This window comes from Oncorhynchus keta, chromosome 20 (assembly GCF_023373465.1).
Source record: "Oncorhynchus keta strain PuntledgeMale-10-30-2019 chromosome 20, Oket_V2, whole genome shotgun sequence".
NCBI lineage: Eukaryota > Metazoa > Chordata > Actinopteri > Salmoniformes > Salmonidae > Oncorhynchus > Oncorhynchus keta.
Genome location: NC_068440.1, coordinates 42,676,782 through 42,690,970, shown reverse-complemented (window position 1 = coordinate 42,690,970; position 14,189 = coordinate 42,676,782). Strand labels below are relative to the sequence as shown.

Genomic DNA, 14,189 nt, shown 5'->3' with positions numbered 1-14,189 from the left:
TCAGGGACAAGCTACACTATTCACAGCCCTGTGTAATGTTCAATATAAGACAGGTAAGAACCATTCATCCACTAGCTCAGGGACAAGCTACACTATTCACAGCCCTGTGTAATGTTCAATATAAGACAGGTAAGAACCATTCATCCCAGCAGGGACAAGCACACTATTCACAGCCCTGTGTAATGTTCAATATAAGACAGGTAAGAACCATTCATCCACCAGCTCAGGGACAAGCTACACTATTCACAGCCCAGTGTAATGTTCAATATAAGACAGGTAAGAACCATTCATCCACTAGCTCAGGGACAAGCTACACTATTCACAGCCCGGTGTAATGTTCAATATAAGACAGGTAAGAACCATTAATCCACTAGCTCAGGGACAAGCTACACTATTCACAGCCCTGTGTAATGTTCAATATAAGACAGGTAAGAACCATTCATCTCCCAGCTCAGGGACAAGCTACACTATTCACAGCCCTGTGTAATGTTCAATATAAGACAGGTAAGAACCATTCATCCACTAGCTCAGGGACAAGCTACACTATTCACAGCCCGGTGTAATGTTCAATATAAGACAGGTAAGAATTCACAGCCCTGTTAATGTTCAATATAAGACAGGTAAGAACCATTAATCCACTAGCTCATCCACTAGGGACAAGCTACACTATTCACAGCCCTGTGTAATGTTCAATATAAGACAGGTAAGAACCATTCATCCACTAGCTCAGGGACAAGCTACACTATTCACAGCCCTGTGTAATGTTCAATATAAGACAGGTAAGAACCATTCATCCACTAGCTCAGGGACAAGCTACACTATTCACAGCCCTGTGTAATGTTCAATATAAGACAGGTAAGAACCATTCATCCACTAGCTCAGGGACAAGCTACACTATTCACAGCCCTGTGTAATGTTCAATATAAGACAGGTAAGAACCATTCATCCACTAGCTCAGGGACAAGCTACACTATTCACAGCCCTGTGTAATGTTCAATATAAGACAGGTAAGAACCATTCATCCACTAGCTCAGGGACAAGCTACACTATTCACAGCCCTGTGTAATGTTCAATATAAGACAGGTAAGAACCATTCATCCACTAGCTCAGGGACAAGCTACACTATTCACAGCCCTGTGTAATGTTCAATATAAGACAGGTAAGAACCATTCATCCACTAGCTCAGGGACAAGCTACACTATTCACAGCCCTGTGTAATGTTCAATATAAGACAGGTAAGAACCATTCATCTCCCAGCTCAGGGACAAGCTACACTATTCACAGCCCTGTGTAATGTTCAATATAAGACAGGTAAGAACCATTAATCCACTAGCTCAGGGACAAGCTACACTATTCACAGCCCGGTGTAATGTTCAATATAAGACAGGTAAGAACCATTCATCCACTAGCTCAGGGACAAGCTACACTATTCACAGCCCTGTGTAATGTTCAATATAAGACAGGTAAGAACCATTAATTCCAGCCCAGTAATGTTCAATATAAGACAGGTAACAACTAGCTCAGGGACAAGCTACACTATTCACAGCCCTGTGTAATGTTCAATATAAGACAGGTAAGAACCATTCATCCACTAGCTCAGGGACAAGCTACACTATTCACAGCCCTGTGTAATGTTCAATATAAGACAGGTAAGAACCATTCATCCACTAGCTCAGGGACAAGCTACACTATTCACAGCCCTGTGTAATGTTCAATATAAGACAGGTAAGAACCATTCATCCACTAGCTCAGGGACAAGCTACACTATTCACAGCCCTGTGTAATGTTCAATATAAGACAGGTAAGAACCATTCATCCACTAGCTCAGGGACAAGCTACACTATTCACAGCCCTGTGTAATGTTCAATATAAGACAGGTAAGAACCATTCATCCACTAGCTCAGGGACAAGCTACACTATTCACAGCCCTGTGTAATGTTCAATATAAGACAGGTAAGAACCATTAATCCACTAGCTCAGGGACAAGCTACACTATTCACAGCCCTGTGTAATGTTCAATATAAGACAGGTAAGAACCATTAATCCACTAGCTCAGGGACAAGCTACACTATTCACAGCCCTGTGTAATGTTCAATATAAGACAGGTAAGAACCATTCATCCACTAGCTCAGGGACAAGCTACACTATTCACAGCCCGGTGTAATACAATATAAGACAGGTAAGAAAATCCACTATCAGGGAAATACACTATTCACAGCCCTGTGTAATGTTCAATATAAGACAGGTAAAACCATGAAGAAAAATCCACTAGTAACCTACACTATTCACAGTGTGTAAACAATATAAGACAAAATTAATCCACTAGCTCAGGGACAATATATTCACAGCCCTGTTGTAATGTTTATATAAGACAGGTAAGAACCATTTCCACTTTATTTAACCAGCAGCCACTTTATTTAACCAGTTAAGCTGAGAACCATTTAACGACAGCTTTATTTGCAGAACACTAGATGATTCCATATGTGTTATTTCATTTCAGTTTTAATGTAGGCTAGTTCTTAACCATAGTTGAGAACACCTTTACAGGTAGGCTAGTTGAGAACACCTATTATTCTACAATGTAGAAAATAGTACAAATAAAGAAAAACCCTTGAATGAGTAGGTGTCCAAACGTTTGACCGGTACTGTGTATATAGTCACATGTATTTGAATTGTTTAAAACATGAAGAAAAATAATAATAATAATAATTGTACACCTTTATTTAACCAGGTAGGCTAGTTGAGAACACCTTTATTTAACCAGGTAGGCTAGTTGAGAACACCTTTATTTAACCAGGTAGGCTAGTTGAGAACACCTTTATTTAACCAGGTAGGCTAGTTGAGAACACCTTTATTTAACCAGGTAGGCTAGTTGAGAACACCTTTATTTAACCAGGTAGGCTAGTTGAGAACACCTTTATTTAACCAGGTAGGCTAGTTGAGAACACCTTTATTTAACCAGGTAGGCCAGTTGAGAACACCTTTATTTAACCAGGTAGGCTAGTTGAGAACACCTTTATTTAACCAGGTAGGCTAGTTGAGAACACCTTTATTTAACCAGGTAGGCTAGTTGAGAACACCTTTATTTAACCAGGTAGGCTAGTTGAGAACACCTTTATTTAACCAGGTAGGCTAGTTGAGAACACCTTTATTTAACCAGGTAGGCTTTATTTAACCAGGTTGAGAACACCTTTATTTACCTTTATTTAGGTACCAGGTAGGCTAGTTGAGAACACCTTTATTTAACCAGGTAGGCTAGTTGAGAACACCTTTATTTAACCAGGTAGGCTAGTTGAGAACACCTTTATTTAACCAGGTAGGCTAGTTGAGAACACCTTTATTTAACCAGGTAGGCTAGTTGAGAACACCTTTATTTAACCAGGTAGGCTAGTTGAGAACACCTTTATTTAACCAGGTAGGCTAGTTGAGAACACCTTTATTTAACCAGGTAGGCTAGTTGAGAACACCTTTATTTAACCAGGTAGGCTAGTTGAGAACACCTTTATTTAACCAGGTAGGCTAGTTGAGAACACCTTTATTTAACCAGGTAGGCTAGTTGAGAACACCTTTATTTAACCAGGTAGGCCAGTTGAGAACACCTTTATTTAACCAGGTAGGCTAGTTGAGAACACCTTTATTTAACCAGGTAGGCTAGTTGAGAACACCTTTATTTAACCAGGTAGGCCAGTTGAGAACACCTTTATTTAACCAGGTAGGCCAGTTGAGAACACCTTTATTTAACCAGGTAGGCTAGTTGAGAACACCTTTATTTAACCAGGTAGGCTAGTTGAGAACACCTTTATTTAACCAGGTAGGCTAGTTGAGAACACCTTTATTTAACCAGGTAGGCCAGTTGAGAACACCTTTATTTAACCAGGTAGGCTAGTTGAGAACACCTTTATTTAACCAGGTAGGCTAGTTGAGAACACCTTTATTTAACCAGGTAGGCCAGTTGAGAACACCTTTATTTAACCAGGTAGGCCAGTTGAGAACACCTTTATTTAACCAGGTAGGCTAGTTGAGAACACCTTTATTTAACCAGGTAGGCCAGTTGAGAACACCTTTATTTAACCAGGTAGGCCAGTTGAGAACACCTTTATTTAACCAGGTAGGCTAGTTGAGAACACCTTTATTTAACCAGGTAGGCTAGTTGAGAACACCTTTATTTAACCAGGTAGGCCAGTTGAGAACACCTTTATTTAACCAGGTAGGCCAGTTGAGAACACCTTTATTTAACCAGGTAGGCTAGTTGAGAACACCTTTATTTAACCAGGTAGGCCAGTTGAGAACACCTTTATTTAACCAGGTAGGCCAGTTGAGAACACCTTTATTTAACCAGGTAGGCTAGTTGAGAACACCTTTATTTAACCAGGTAGGCTAGTTGAGAACACCTTTATTTAACCAGGTAGGCCAGTTGAGAACACCTTTATTTAACCAGGTAGGCCAGTTGAGAACACCTTTATTTAACCAGGTAGGCTAGTTGAGAACACCTTTATTTAACCAGGTAGGCCAGTTGAGAACACCTTTATTTAACCAGGTAGGCTAGTTGAGAACACCTTTATTTAACCAGGTAGGCCGGTTGAGAACACCTTTATTTAACCAGGTTGGCCGGTTGAGAACACCTTTATTTAACCAGGTAGGCTAGTTGAGAACACCTTTATTTAACCAGGTAGGCTAGTTGAGAACACCTTTATTTAACCAGGTAGGCTAGTTGAGAACACCTTTATTTAACCAGGCAGGCTAGTTGAGAACACCTTTATTTAACCAGGTAGGCTAGTTGAGAACACCTTTATTTAACCAGGTAGGCTAGTTGAGAACACCTTTATTTAACCAGGTAGGCTAGTTGAGAACACCTTTATTTAACCAGGTAGGCTAGTTGAGAACACCTTTATTTAACCAGGTAGGCTAGTTGAGAACACCTTTATTTAACCAGGTAGGCTAGTTGAGAACACCTTTATTTAACCAGGTAGGCCAGTTGAGAACACCTTTATTTAACCAGGTAGGCTAGTTGAGAACACCTTTATTTAACCAGGTAGGCTAGTTGAGAACACCTTTATTTAACCAGGTAGGCTAGTTGAGAACACCTTTATTTAACCAGGTAGGCTAGTTGAGAACACCTTTATTTAACCAGGTAGGCTAGTTGAGAACACCTTTATTTAACCAGGTAGGCCAGTTGAGAACACCTTTATTTAACCAGGTAGGCCAGTTGAGAACACCTTTATTTAACCAGGTAGGCTAGTTGAGAACACCTTTATTTAACCAGGTAGGCTAGTTGAGAACACCTTTATTTAACCAGGTAGGCCAGTTGAGAACACCTTTATTTAACCAGGTAGGCCAGTTGAGAACACCTTTATTTAACCAGGTAGGCTAGTTGAGAACACCTTTATTTAACCAGGTAGGCTAGTTGAGAACACCTTTATTTAACCAGTTAGGCTAGTTGAGAACACCTTTATTTAACCAGGTAGGCTAGTTGAGAACACCTTTATTTAACCAGGTAGGCTAGTTGAGAACACCTTTATTTAACCAGGTAGGCTAGTTGAGAACACCTTTATTTAACCAGGTAGGCCAGTTGAGAACACCTTTATTTAACCAGGTAGGCTAGTTGAGAACACCTTTATTTAACCAGGTAGGCCAGTTGAGAACACCTTTATTTAACCAGGTAGGCCAGTTGAGAACACCTTTATTTAACCAGGTAGGCTAGTTGAGAACACCTTTATTTAACCAGGCAGGCTAGTTGAGAACACCTTTATTTAACCAGGCAGGCTAGTTGAGAACACCTTTATTTAACCAGGCAGGCTAGTTGAGAACACCTTTATTTAACCAGGTAGGCTAGTTGAGAACACCTTTATTTAACCAGGTAGGCTAGTTGAGAACACCTTTATTTAACCAGGTAGGCTAGTTGAGAACACCTTTATTTAACCAGGTAGGCTAGTTGAGAACACCTTTATTTAACCAGGCAGGCTAGTTGAGAACACCTTTATTTAACCAGGTAGGCTAGTTGAGAACACCTTTATTTAACCAGGTAGGCTAGTTGAGAACACCTTTATTTAACCAGGTAGGCTAGTTGAGAACAAGTTCTCATTTGCAACTGCGACCTGGCCAAGATAAAGCATATCAGTGTGAACAGACAACACAGAGTTACACATGGAGTAAACAATTAACAAGTCAATAACACAGTAGAAAAAAATGGGCAGTCTATATACAATGTGTGCAAAAGGCATGAGGAGGTAGGTGAATAATTACAATATTGCAGATTAACACTGGAGTGATAAATGATCAGATGGTCATGTACAGGTAGAGATATTGGTGTGCAAAAGAGCAGAAAAGTAAATAAATAAAAACAGTATGGGGATGAGGTAGGTAAAATTGGGTGGGCTATTTACCGATAGACTATGTACGGCTGCAGCGATCGGTTAGCTGCTCAGATAGCAGATGTTTGAAGTTGGTGAGGGAGATAAAAGTCTCCAACTTCAGCGATTTTTGCAATTCGTTCCAGTCACAGGCAGCAGAGAACTGGAACGAAATGCGGCCAAATGAGGTGTTGGCTTTAGGGATGATCAGTGAGATACACCTGCTGGAGCGTGTGCTACGGGTGGGTGTTGCCATCGTGACCAGTGAACTGAGATAAGGCGGAGCTTTACCTAGCATGGACTTGTAGATGACCTGGAGCCAGTGGGTCTGGCGACGAGTATGTAGCGAGGGCCAGCCGACTAGAGCATACAAGTCGCAGTGGTGGGTGGTATAAGGTGCTTTAGTGACAAAACGGATGGCACTGTGATAGACTGCATCCAGTTTGCTGAGTAGAGTGTTGGAAGCCATTTTGTAGATGACATCGCCGAAGTCGAGGATCGGTAGGATAGTCAGTTTCACTAGGGTAAGTTTGGCGGCGTGCGTGAAGGAGGCTTTGTTGTGGAATAGAAAGCCGACTCTAGATTTGATTTTAGATTGGAGATGTTTGATATGAGTCTGGAAGGAGAGTTTACAGTCTAGCCAGACACCTAATATAAGGCAATGATAGTGATAATTCTCTAATACAAGCGTTAATACTTTATGTACACTATATATACAAAAGTATGTGGACACCCCTTCAAAATAGTGCATTTGGCAATTTCAGCCCCAAGCACACAGCCACGCAATCTCCATAGACAAACATTGGCAGTAGAATGGCCTTACTGAAGAGGTCAGTGACTTTCAACGTGGCACCGTCATAGGATGGCCTGACATCAACCCCATCAAACACCTTGGCCTAACTGCAGGGGATGGTTGGCATAGTGACAGGAAAAACAAATCAGTTGGTGTTTGGCTGTGTGTTTATGGTATGTTGTCTCCTCTGAATAAATAAACACAACAATTGAATGGCCATAAGCGTTGAAAGGTCACCATGCGGTTCTCACCCTGATGTCATCCTCTGTGATGTATCCGGTCTGAGCCACCCACCACGGCTCTACAGAGATCTCTACTGGCTTGGAGGGGAGCAGGTCTCGCGCCGTTTTCCTACGGAAGAATTTCTGACAAGAGACGACACGGGTATGTTATCAAAAGTCATTCAATCAATAAAATGTATTTTTCAAGTCATTTTTACATCAGCGGACATCTAGTCAGCAGTGTTGGCCGACGTTTAGTGAAAGTCTGTCTCCACAGACAGACAAGTGTATTCAACTAAAAGAGGAACTCAATCTTTTCAGGAAGCTCACTGCAATGTTTAGTCCCTAGAAAACATGTAGAATTAAAAACTATCTGTGTGTTGCGGGTATAATAACCATAGTATTGTCTAAGTATTTCATCACTTAGAGTACATGTTGACAAACAGAAATAAGGATATTATTTAATTATGTTTAAGTTGCTCTTACCTTGGAAGACCTGCACTGGTTCATCAAGTCAATATACTGGTTCCTCCCGATGCCCAGCAGTCTTAGACCTAGAAGACAGACAGGAGACATTAATCACTGGTTCATCAAGTCAATATACTGGTTCCTCCCGATGCCAAGCAGTCTTAGACCTAGAAGACAGACAGGAGACATTAATCACTGGTTCATCAAGTCAATATACTGGTTCCTCCCGATGCCCAGCAGTCTTAGACCTAGAAGACAGACAGGAGACATAATAATAAATAATATATGCCATTTAGCAGACGCTTTTATCCAAAGCGACTTACAGTCATGTGTGCATACATTCTACGTATGGGTGGTCCCGGGAATCGAACCCACTACCCTGGCATTACAAGCGCCATGCTCTACCAACTGAGCTACAGAAGGACCACGCATTAAGCACTGGTTCATCAAGTCAATATACTGGTTCCTCCCGATGCCCAGCAGTCTTAGACCTAGAAGACAGACAGGAGACATTAAGCACTGGTTCATCAAGTCTATATACTGGTTCCTCCCGATGCCCAGCAGTCTTAGACCTAGAAGACAGACAGGAGACATTAAGCACTGGTTCATCAAGTCTATATACTGGTTCCTCCCGATGCCCAGCAGTCTTAGACCTAGAAGACAGACAGGAGACATTAATCACTGGTTCATCAAGTCAATATACTGGTTCCTCCCGATGCCCAGCAGTCTTAGACCTAGAAGACAGACAGGAGACATTAAGCACTGGTTCATCAAGTCAGTATACTGGTTCCTCCCGATGCCCAAGCAGTCTTAGACCTAGAAGACAGACAGGAGACATTAAGCACTGGTTCATCAAGTCAATATACTGGTTCCTCCCGATGCCCAGCAGTCTTAGACCTAGAAGACAGACAGGAGACATTAATCACTGGTTCATCAAGTCAATATACTGGTTCCTCCCGATGCCCAGCAGTCTTAGACCTAGAAGACAGACAGGAGACATTAAGCACTGGTTCATCAAGTCAGTATACTGGTTCCTCCCGATCTGTGGCGACGCATCCTTCAGGGCAGTTGGGGAGGGACTTGCCGTTTAATGCATGTTATTTTGGCATTAATACATATCAGTTTGCAAACAAAGTAAAACATTTTTTTATGTCATTGAGTTAATAAAGCTGCATACAAACATGGTCCCTTTTTTGTTTTCTTGAGTAAAGCAGCTCCAAAATGCAGGTGTTTCAGCCTAGCCCAGTGTTTCAGCCTAGCCCAGTTCTTCAGCCTAGCCCAGTGTTTCAGCCTAGCCCAGTGTTTCAGCCTAGCTCAGTGTTTCAGCCTAGCCCAGTGTTTCAGCCTAGCCCAGTGTTTCAGCCTAGCCCAGTGTTTCAGCCTAGCCCAGTGCTTCAGCCTAGCCCAGTGTTTCAGCCTCGCCCAGTGTTTCAGCCTAGCCCAGTGTTTCAGCCTAGCCCAGTGTTTCAGCCTAGCCCAGTGTTTCAGCCTAGCCCAGTGTTTCAGCCTCGCCCAGTGTTTCAGCCTAGCCCAGTGTTTCAGCCTAGCTCAGTGTTTCAGCCTCGCCCAGTGTTTCAGCCTAGCCCAGTGTTTCAGCCTAGCCCAGTGTTTCAGCCTAGCCCAGTGTTTCAGCCTAGCCCAGTGTTTCAGCCTAGCCCAGTGTTTCAGCCTAGCCCAGTGTTTCAGCCTCGCCCAGTGTTTCAGCCTAGCCCAGTGTTTCAGCCTAGCCCAGTGTTTCAGCCTAGCCCAGTGTTTCAGCCTAGCCCAGTGCTTCAGCCTAGCCCAGTGTTTCAGCCTAGCCCAGTGTTTCAGCCTAGACCAGTGTTTCAGCCGAGCCCAGTGTTTCAGCCGAGCCCAGTGTTTCAGCCGAGCCCAGTGTTTCAGCCGAGCCCAGTGTTTCAGCCTAGCCCAGTGTTTCAGCCTAGCCCAGTGTTTCAGCCTCGCCCAGTGTTTCAGCCTCGCCCAGTGTTTCAGCCTAGCTCAGTGTTTCAGCCTCGCCCAGTGTTTCAGCCTAGCCCAGTGTTTCAGCCTCGCTCAGTGTTTCAGCCTCGCTCAGTGTTTCAGCCTAGCCCAGTGTTTCAGCCTAGCCCAGTGTTTCAGCCTAGCCCAGTGTTTCAGCCTCGCCCAGTGTTTCAGCCTAGCCCAGTGTTTCAGCCTAGCCCAGTGCTTCAGCCTAGCCCAGTGTTTCAGCCTAGCCCAGTGTTTCAGCCTAGCCCAGTGTTTCAGCCTAGCCCAGTGTTTCAGCCTAGCCCAGTGTTTCAGCCTAGCCCAGTGTTTCAGCCTAGCCCAGTGTTTCAGCCTAGCCCAGTGTTTCAGCCTAGCCCAGTGTTTCAGCCTAGCCCAGTGCTTCAGCCTAGCCCAGTGTTTCAGCCTAGCCCAGTGTTTCAGCCCCAGTGTTTCAGCCCCCAGTGTTTCAGCCTTGCCCAGTGTTTCAGTGCTTCAGCCTAGCCCAGTGCTTCAGCCTAGCCCAGTGCTTCAGCCTAGCCCAGTGCTTCAGCCTAGCCCAGTGCTTCAGCCTAGCCCCGTGTTTCAGCCTTGCCCAGTGCTTCAGCCTAGCCCAGTGCTTCAGCCTAGCCCAGTGCTTCAGCCTAGGCCAGTGCTTTCTGTGGTGGTGTGGCAAGCCAGCAGAAAATACAGAGCATTGCGCCTGATTGGCTCAGTTTTCTGTCACATCATCCCCAAGTCTAAAGGTTAGAATGTTAACCCCTTGTGTTCTGCCATAGAGTTATATTAGAAGTGTCCATCCATGAAGGCTCAAGGTCATCGGCCACAGATATAATGACATACAGTAGCTTTGATTGGACTCATCCAGTCATCATCCGTTGTCATCACGTCGACGATCTACTGGCAAATCCATTTTAGTCCTTGTAATATGAAGAGAAATAATGAAGGGAAAGTATAGATAAAACGTATCGGTGCTCATCGGCCATTGGACATAAACATTACACAAGTTGGAAATCGCTAATTCAACAATGAGTCGTTTGGAAGGAATCAGTGGCTAACCACGAACGTTGGTTTCTTTGCCAGACTATGATGACAAAGTTTTGAAGACAGAATTTGTCCAGAACGACCGCTGCTGCTCCTCCTTCACAAGGTGAGTCCAAAAATGTATTGTATGCTGCTGCATAAATGATGTAATATGCCAGGGAGATGTGTATACTGTAGCTAAGAAAGTAATACTAAGTGTATGTTGTGTAGTGTGCATCCCAGTGATGTGTGTGCTTTGGGGACCTTTAACAGAATGTGCCTGGCAGAACGGGTGTTGTATGTGAAGGATGAGGGCTGCAGTAGATATCTCAGATAGGGGGGAGTGAACAGGTGTTGTATGTGGAGGATGAGGGCTGCAGTAGGTATCTCAGATAGGGGGGAGTGAACAGGTGTTGTATGTGGAGGATGAGGGCTGCAGTAGGTATCTCAGATAGGGGGGAGTGAACAGGTGTTGTATGTGGAGGATGAGGGCTGCAGTAGATATCCCAGATAGGGGGGAGTGAACAGGTGTTGTATGTGGAGGATGAGGGCTGCAGTAGGTATCTCAGATAGGGGGGAGTGAACAGGTGTTGTATGTGGAGGATGAGGGCTGCAGTAGGTATCTCAGATAGGGGGGAGTGAACAGGTGTTGTATGTGGAGGATGAGGGCTGCAGTAGGTATCTCAGATAGGGGGGAGTGAACAGGTGTTGTATGTGGAGGATGAGGGCTGCAGTAGGTATCTCAGATAGGGGGGAGTGAACAGGTGTTGTATGTGGAGGATGAGGGCTGCAGTAGGTATCTCAGATAGGGGGGAGTGAACAGGTGTTGTATGTGGAGGATGAGGGCTGCAGTAGATATCCCAGATAGGGGGAGTGAACAGGTGTTGTATGTGGAGGATGAGGGCTGCAGTAGATATCTCAGATAGGGGGGAGTGAACAGGTGTTGTATATGGAGGATGAGGGCTGCAGTAGATATCTCAGATAGGGGTGGAGTGAACAGGTGTTGTATGTGGAGGATGAGGGCTGCAGTAGGTATCTCAGATAGGGGGGAGTGAACAGGTGTTGTATGTGAAGGATGAGGGCTGCAGTAGATATCTCAGATAGGGGGAGTGAACAGGTGTTGTATGTGGAGGATGAGGGCTGCAGTAGATATCTCAGATAGGGCTGAGTGAACAGGGGGTGTTGTATGTGGAGGATGAGGGCTGCAGTAGATATCTCAGATAGGGGGGAGTGAACAGGTGTTGTATGTGGAGGATGAGGGCTGCAGTAGATATCTCAGATAGGGGGAGTGAACAGGTGTTGTATGTGGAGGATGAGGGCTGCAGTAGATATCTCAGATAGGGGGGAGTGAACAGGTGTTGTATGTGGAGGATGAGGGCTGCAGTAGATATCTCAGATAGGGGGGAGTGAACAGGTGTTGTATGTGGAGGATGAGGGCTGCAGTAGATATCTCAGATAGGGGGGAGTGAACAGGTGTTGTATGTGGAGGATGAGGGCTGCAGTAGATATCTCAGATAGGGGGAGTGAACAGGTGTTGTATGTGGAGGATGAGGGCTGCAGTAGGTATCTCAGATAGGGGGAGTGAACAGGTGTTGTATGTGGAGGATGAGGGCTGCAGTAGATATCTCAGATAGGGGGAGTGAACAGGTGTTGTATGTGGAGGATGAGGGCTGCAGTAGATATCTCAGATAGGGGGAGTGAACAGGTGTTGTATGTGGAGGATGAGGGCTGCAGTAGGTATCTCAGATAGGGGGAGTGAACAGGTGTTGTATGTGGAGGATGAGGGCTGCAGTAGATATCGCAGATAGGGGGAGTGAACAGGTGTTGTATGTGGAGGATGAGGGCTGCAGTAGATATCTCAGATAGGGGAGTGAACAGGTGTTGTATGTGGGATAGAGGATGCTTTAGGATGAGGGCTGCAGTAGGTATCTCAGATAGGGGGGAGTGAACAGGTGTTGTATGTGGAGGATGAGGGCTGCAGTAGGTATATCAGATAGGGGGGAGGGAACAGGTGTTGTATGTGGAGGATGAGGGCTGCAGTAGATATCCCAGATAGGGAGGAGTGAGGTCTAAGAGGGTTTTATAAATAAGCATCAACCAGTGTGTTTTGCGAGGGGTATACAGAGATGACCAGTTTACAGAGGTATAGAGTGCAGTGATGTGTCCTATAAGGAGCATTGGTGGAAAATCTGATGGCCGAATGGTAAAGAACATCTAGCCACTAGAGAGCACCCTTACCTGCCGATCTATAAATGACGTCTCTGTAATCTAGCATGGGTAGGATGGTCATCTGAATCAGGGTTAGTTTGGCAGCTGGGATGAAAGAGGAGCGATTATGGTAGAGGAAACCAAGTCTAGATTCAACTTTAGCCTGCAGCTTTGATATGTGCTGAGACGACAGTGTACCATCTAGCCATACTCCCAAGTACTTGTATGAGGTGACTACCTCAAGCTCTAAACCCTCAGAGGTAGTAATCACACCTGTGGGAAGAGGGGTATTCTTCTTACCAAACCACATGACCTTTGTTTTGGAGGTGTTCAGAACAAGGTTAAGGGTAGAGAAAGCTTGTTGGGCACTAAGAAGGCTATGTTGTAGAGCATTTAACACAAAATCCTGACTGTATCATCTGCATATAAATGGGAGCTTATAAATGAGATATATATATAAATGAGAGCTTCCTACTGCCTGAGCTGTGTTCTGTTGACGTAAATTGAGAAGAGCGTGCGGTCTAGGATTGAGCCCTGGGGTACTCCCTTGGTGACAGGCAGAGGCTGAGACAGCAGATGTTCTGACTTTATACACTGCACTCTTTTAATTCTCATTTTCTTTATGGGGGATGTTTGTTAACAAAACCACTGAAAATATCAAAAAAGAAGGTCCAAGCGTCTTCGATAAGAGGGGATCAAGCTGATTCTATACCATTTTACCGAGGTCAGTTCATGAAGGAAGGTTTTCTCATTAAAGTTGTATAGCAAGCGTCTATGACAAATCAGGACAGGTTGTTTCACTGAGCAGCCATTACGAACACAGGCTGTAAAACAATGATCACTAAGGTCATTACAGAAAACACCAGACTGATACCCATCAGGATTATTTGTGAGGATAACATCGAGGAGAGTAGCCTTTTCTGGGTGTTTGGAGTCATACCTTGTGGGATTGGTAATAATCTGAGATAGATTTAGGGAGTCCCATTGCTTTAGGACTTGGTCAGGTGGTTTAAGCATGTCCCAGTTTAGGTCACCAAGCAAGACAGATTCAGACTTTGTGTAAGGGGCGAGGAGAGAGCTTAGGACAGGTAGGGTACAGGGTGGTGCTGATGGTGGACGATAACACCCAGCAACAGTCAACAAAGGGCTATTTGAAAGTTTAATGCTTAAAACCAGCAAATC

General features: G+C 44.4%; 1 protein-coding gene and 1 long non-coding RNA gene across 3 annotated transcripts in view; both read right to left on the bottom strand.

Moving 5' to 3' along the window:
* LOC118382164 (protein FAM91A1) overlaps window positions 1-14,189 on the bottom strand; it is a 129,209-nt gene that overhangs the window by 98,441 nt on the left and 16,579 nt on the right. The window contains exons 5-6 of the mRNA XM_052473170.1: window positions 7,851-7,918; window positions 7,395-7,508 (exon numbers count right to left, since the gene is read on the bottom strand). Coding sequence (XP_052329130.1) covers window positions 7,395-7,508; window positions 7,851-7,918 — 182 coding nt within the window. The remainder of the gene's footprint in view (window positions 1-7,394; window positions 7,509-7,850; window positions 7,919-14,189) is intronic.
* Window positions 8,349-8,882, bottom strand: LOC127910041 (uncharacterized). Of its 2 annotated transcripts, none has more exons than XR_008073716.1 (3): window positions 8,811-8,882; window positions 8,649-8,729; window positions 8,349-8,404 (listed from the first exon to the last, which is right to left on the bottom strand). It is a non-coding gene; the product is annotated as an uncharacterized LOC127910041 (long non-coding RNA). The 2 variants fall into 2 exon arrangements; XR_008073715.1 differs by lacking the exon at window positions 8,349-8,404 and adding an exon at window positions 8,430-8,485.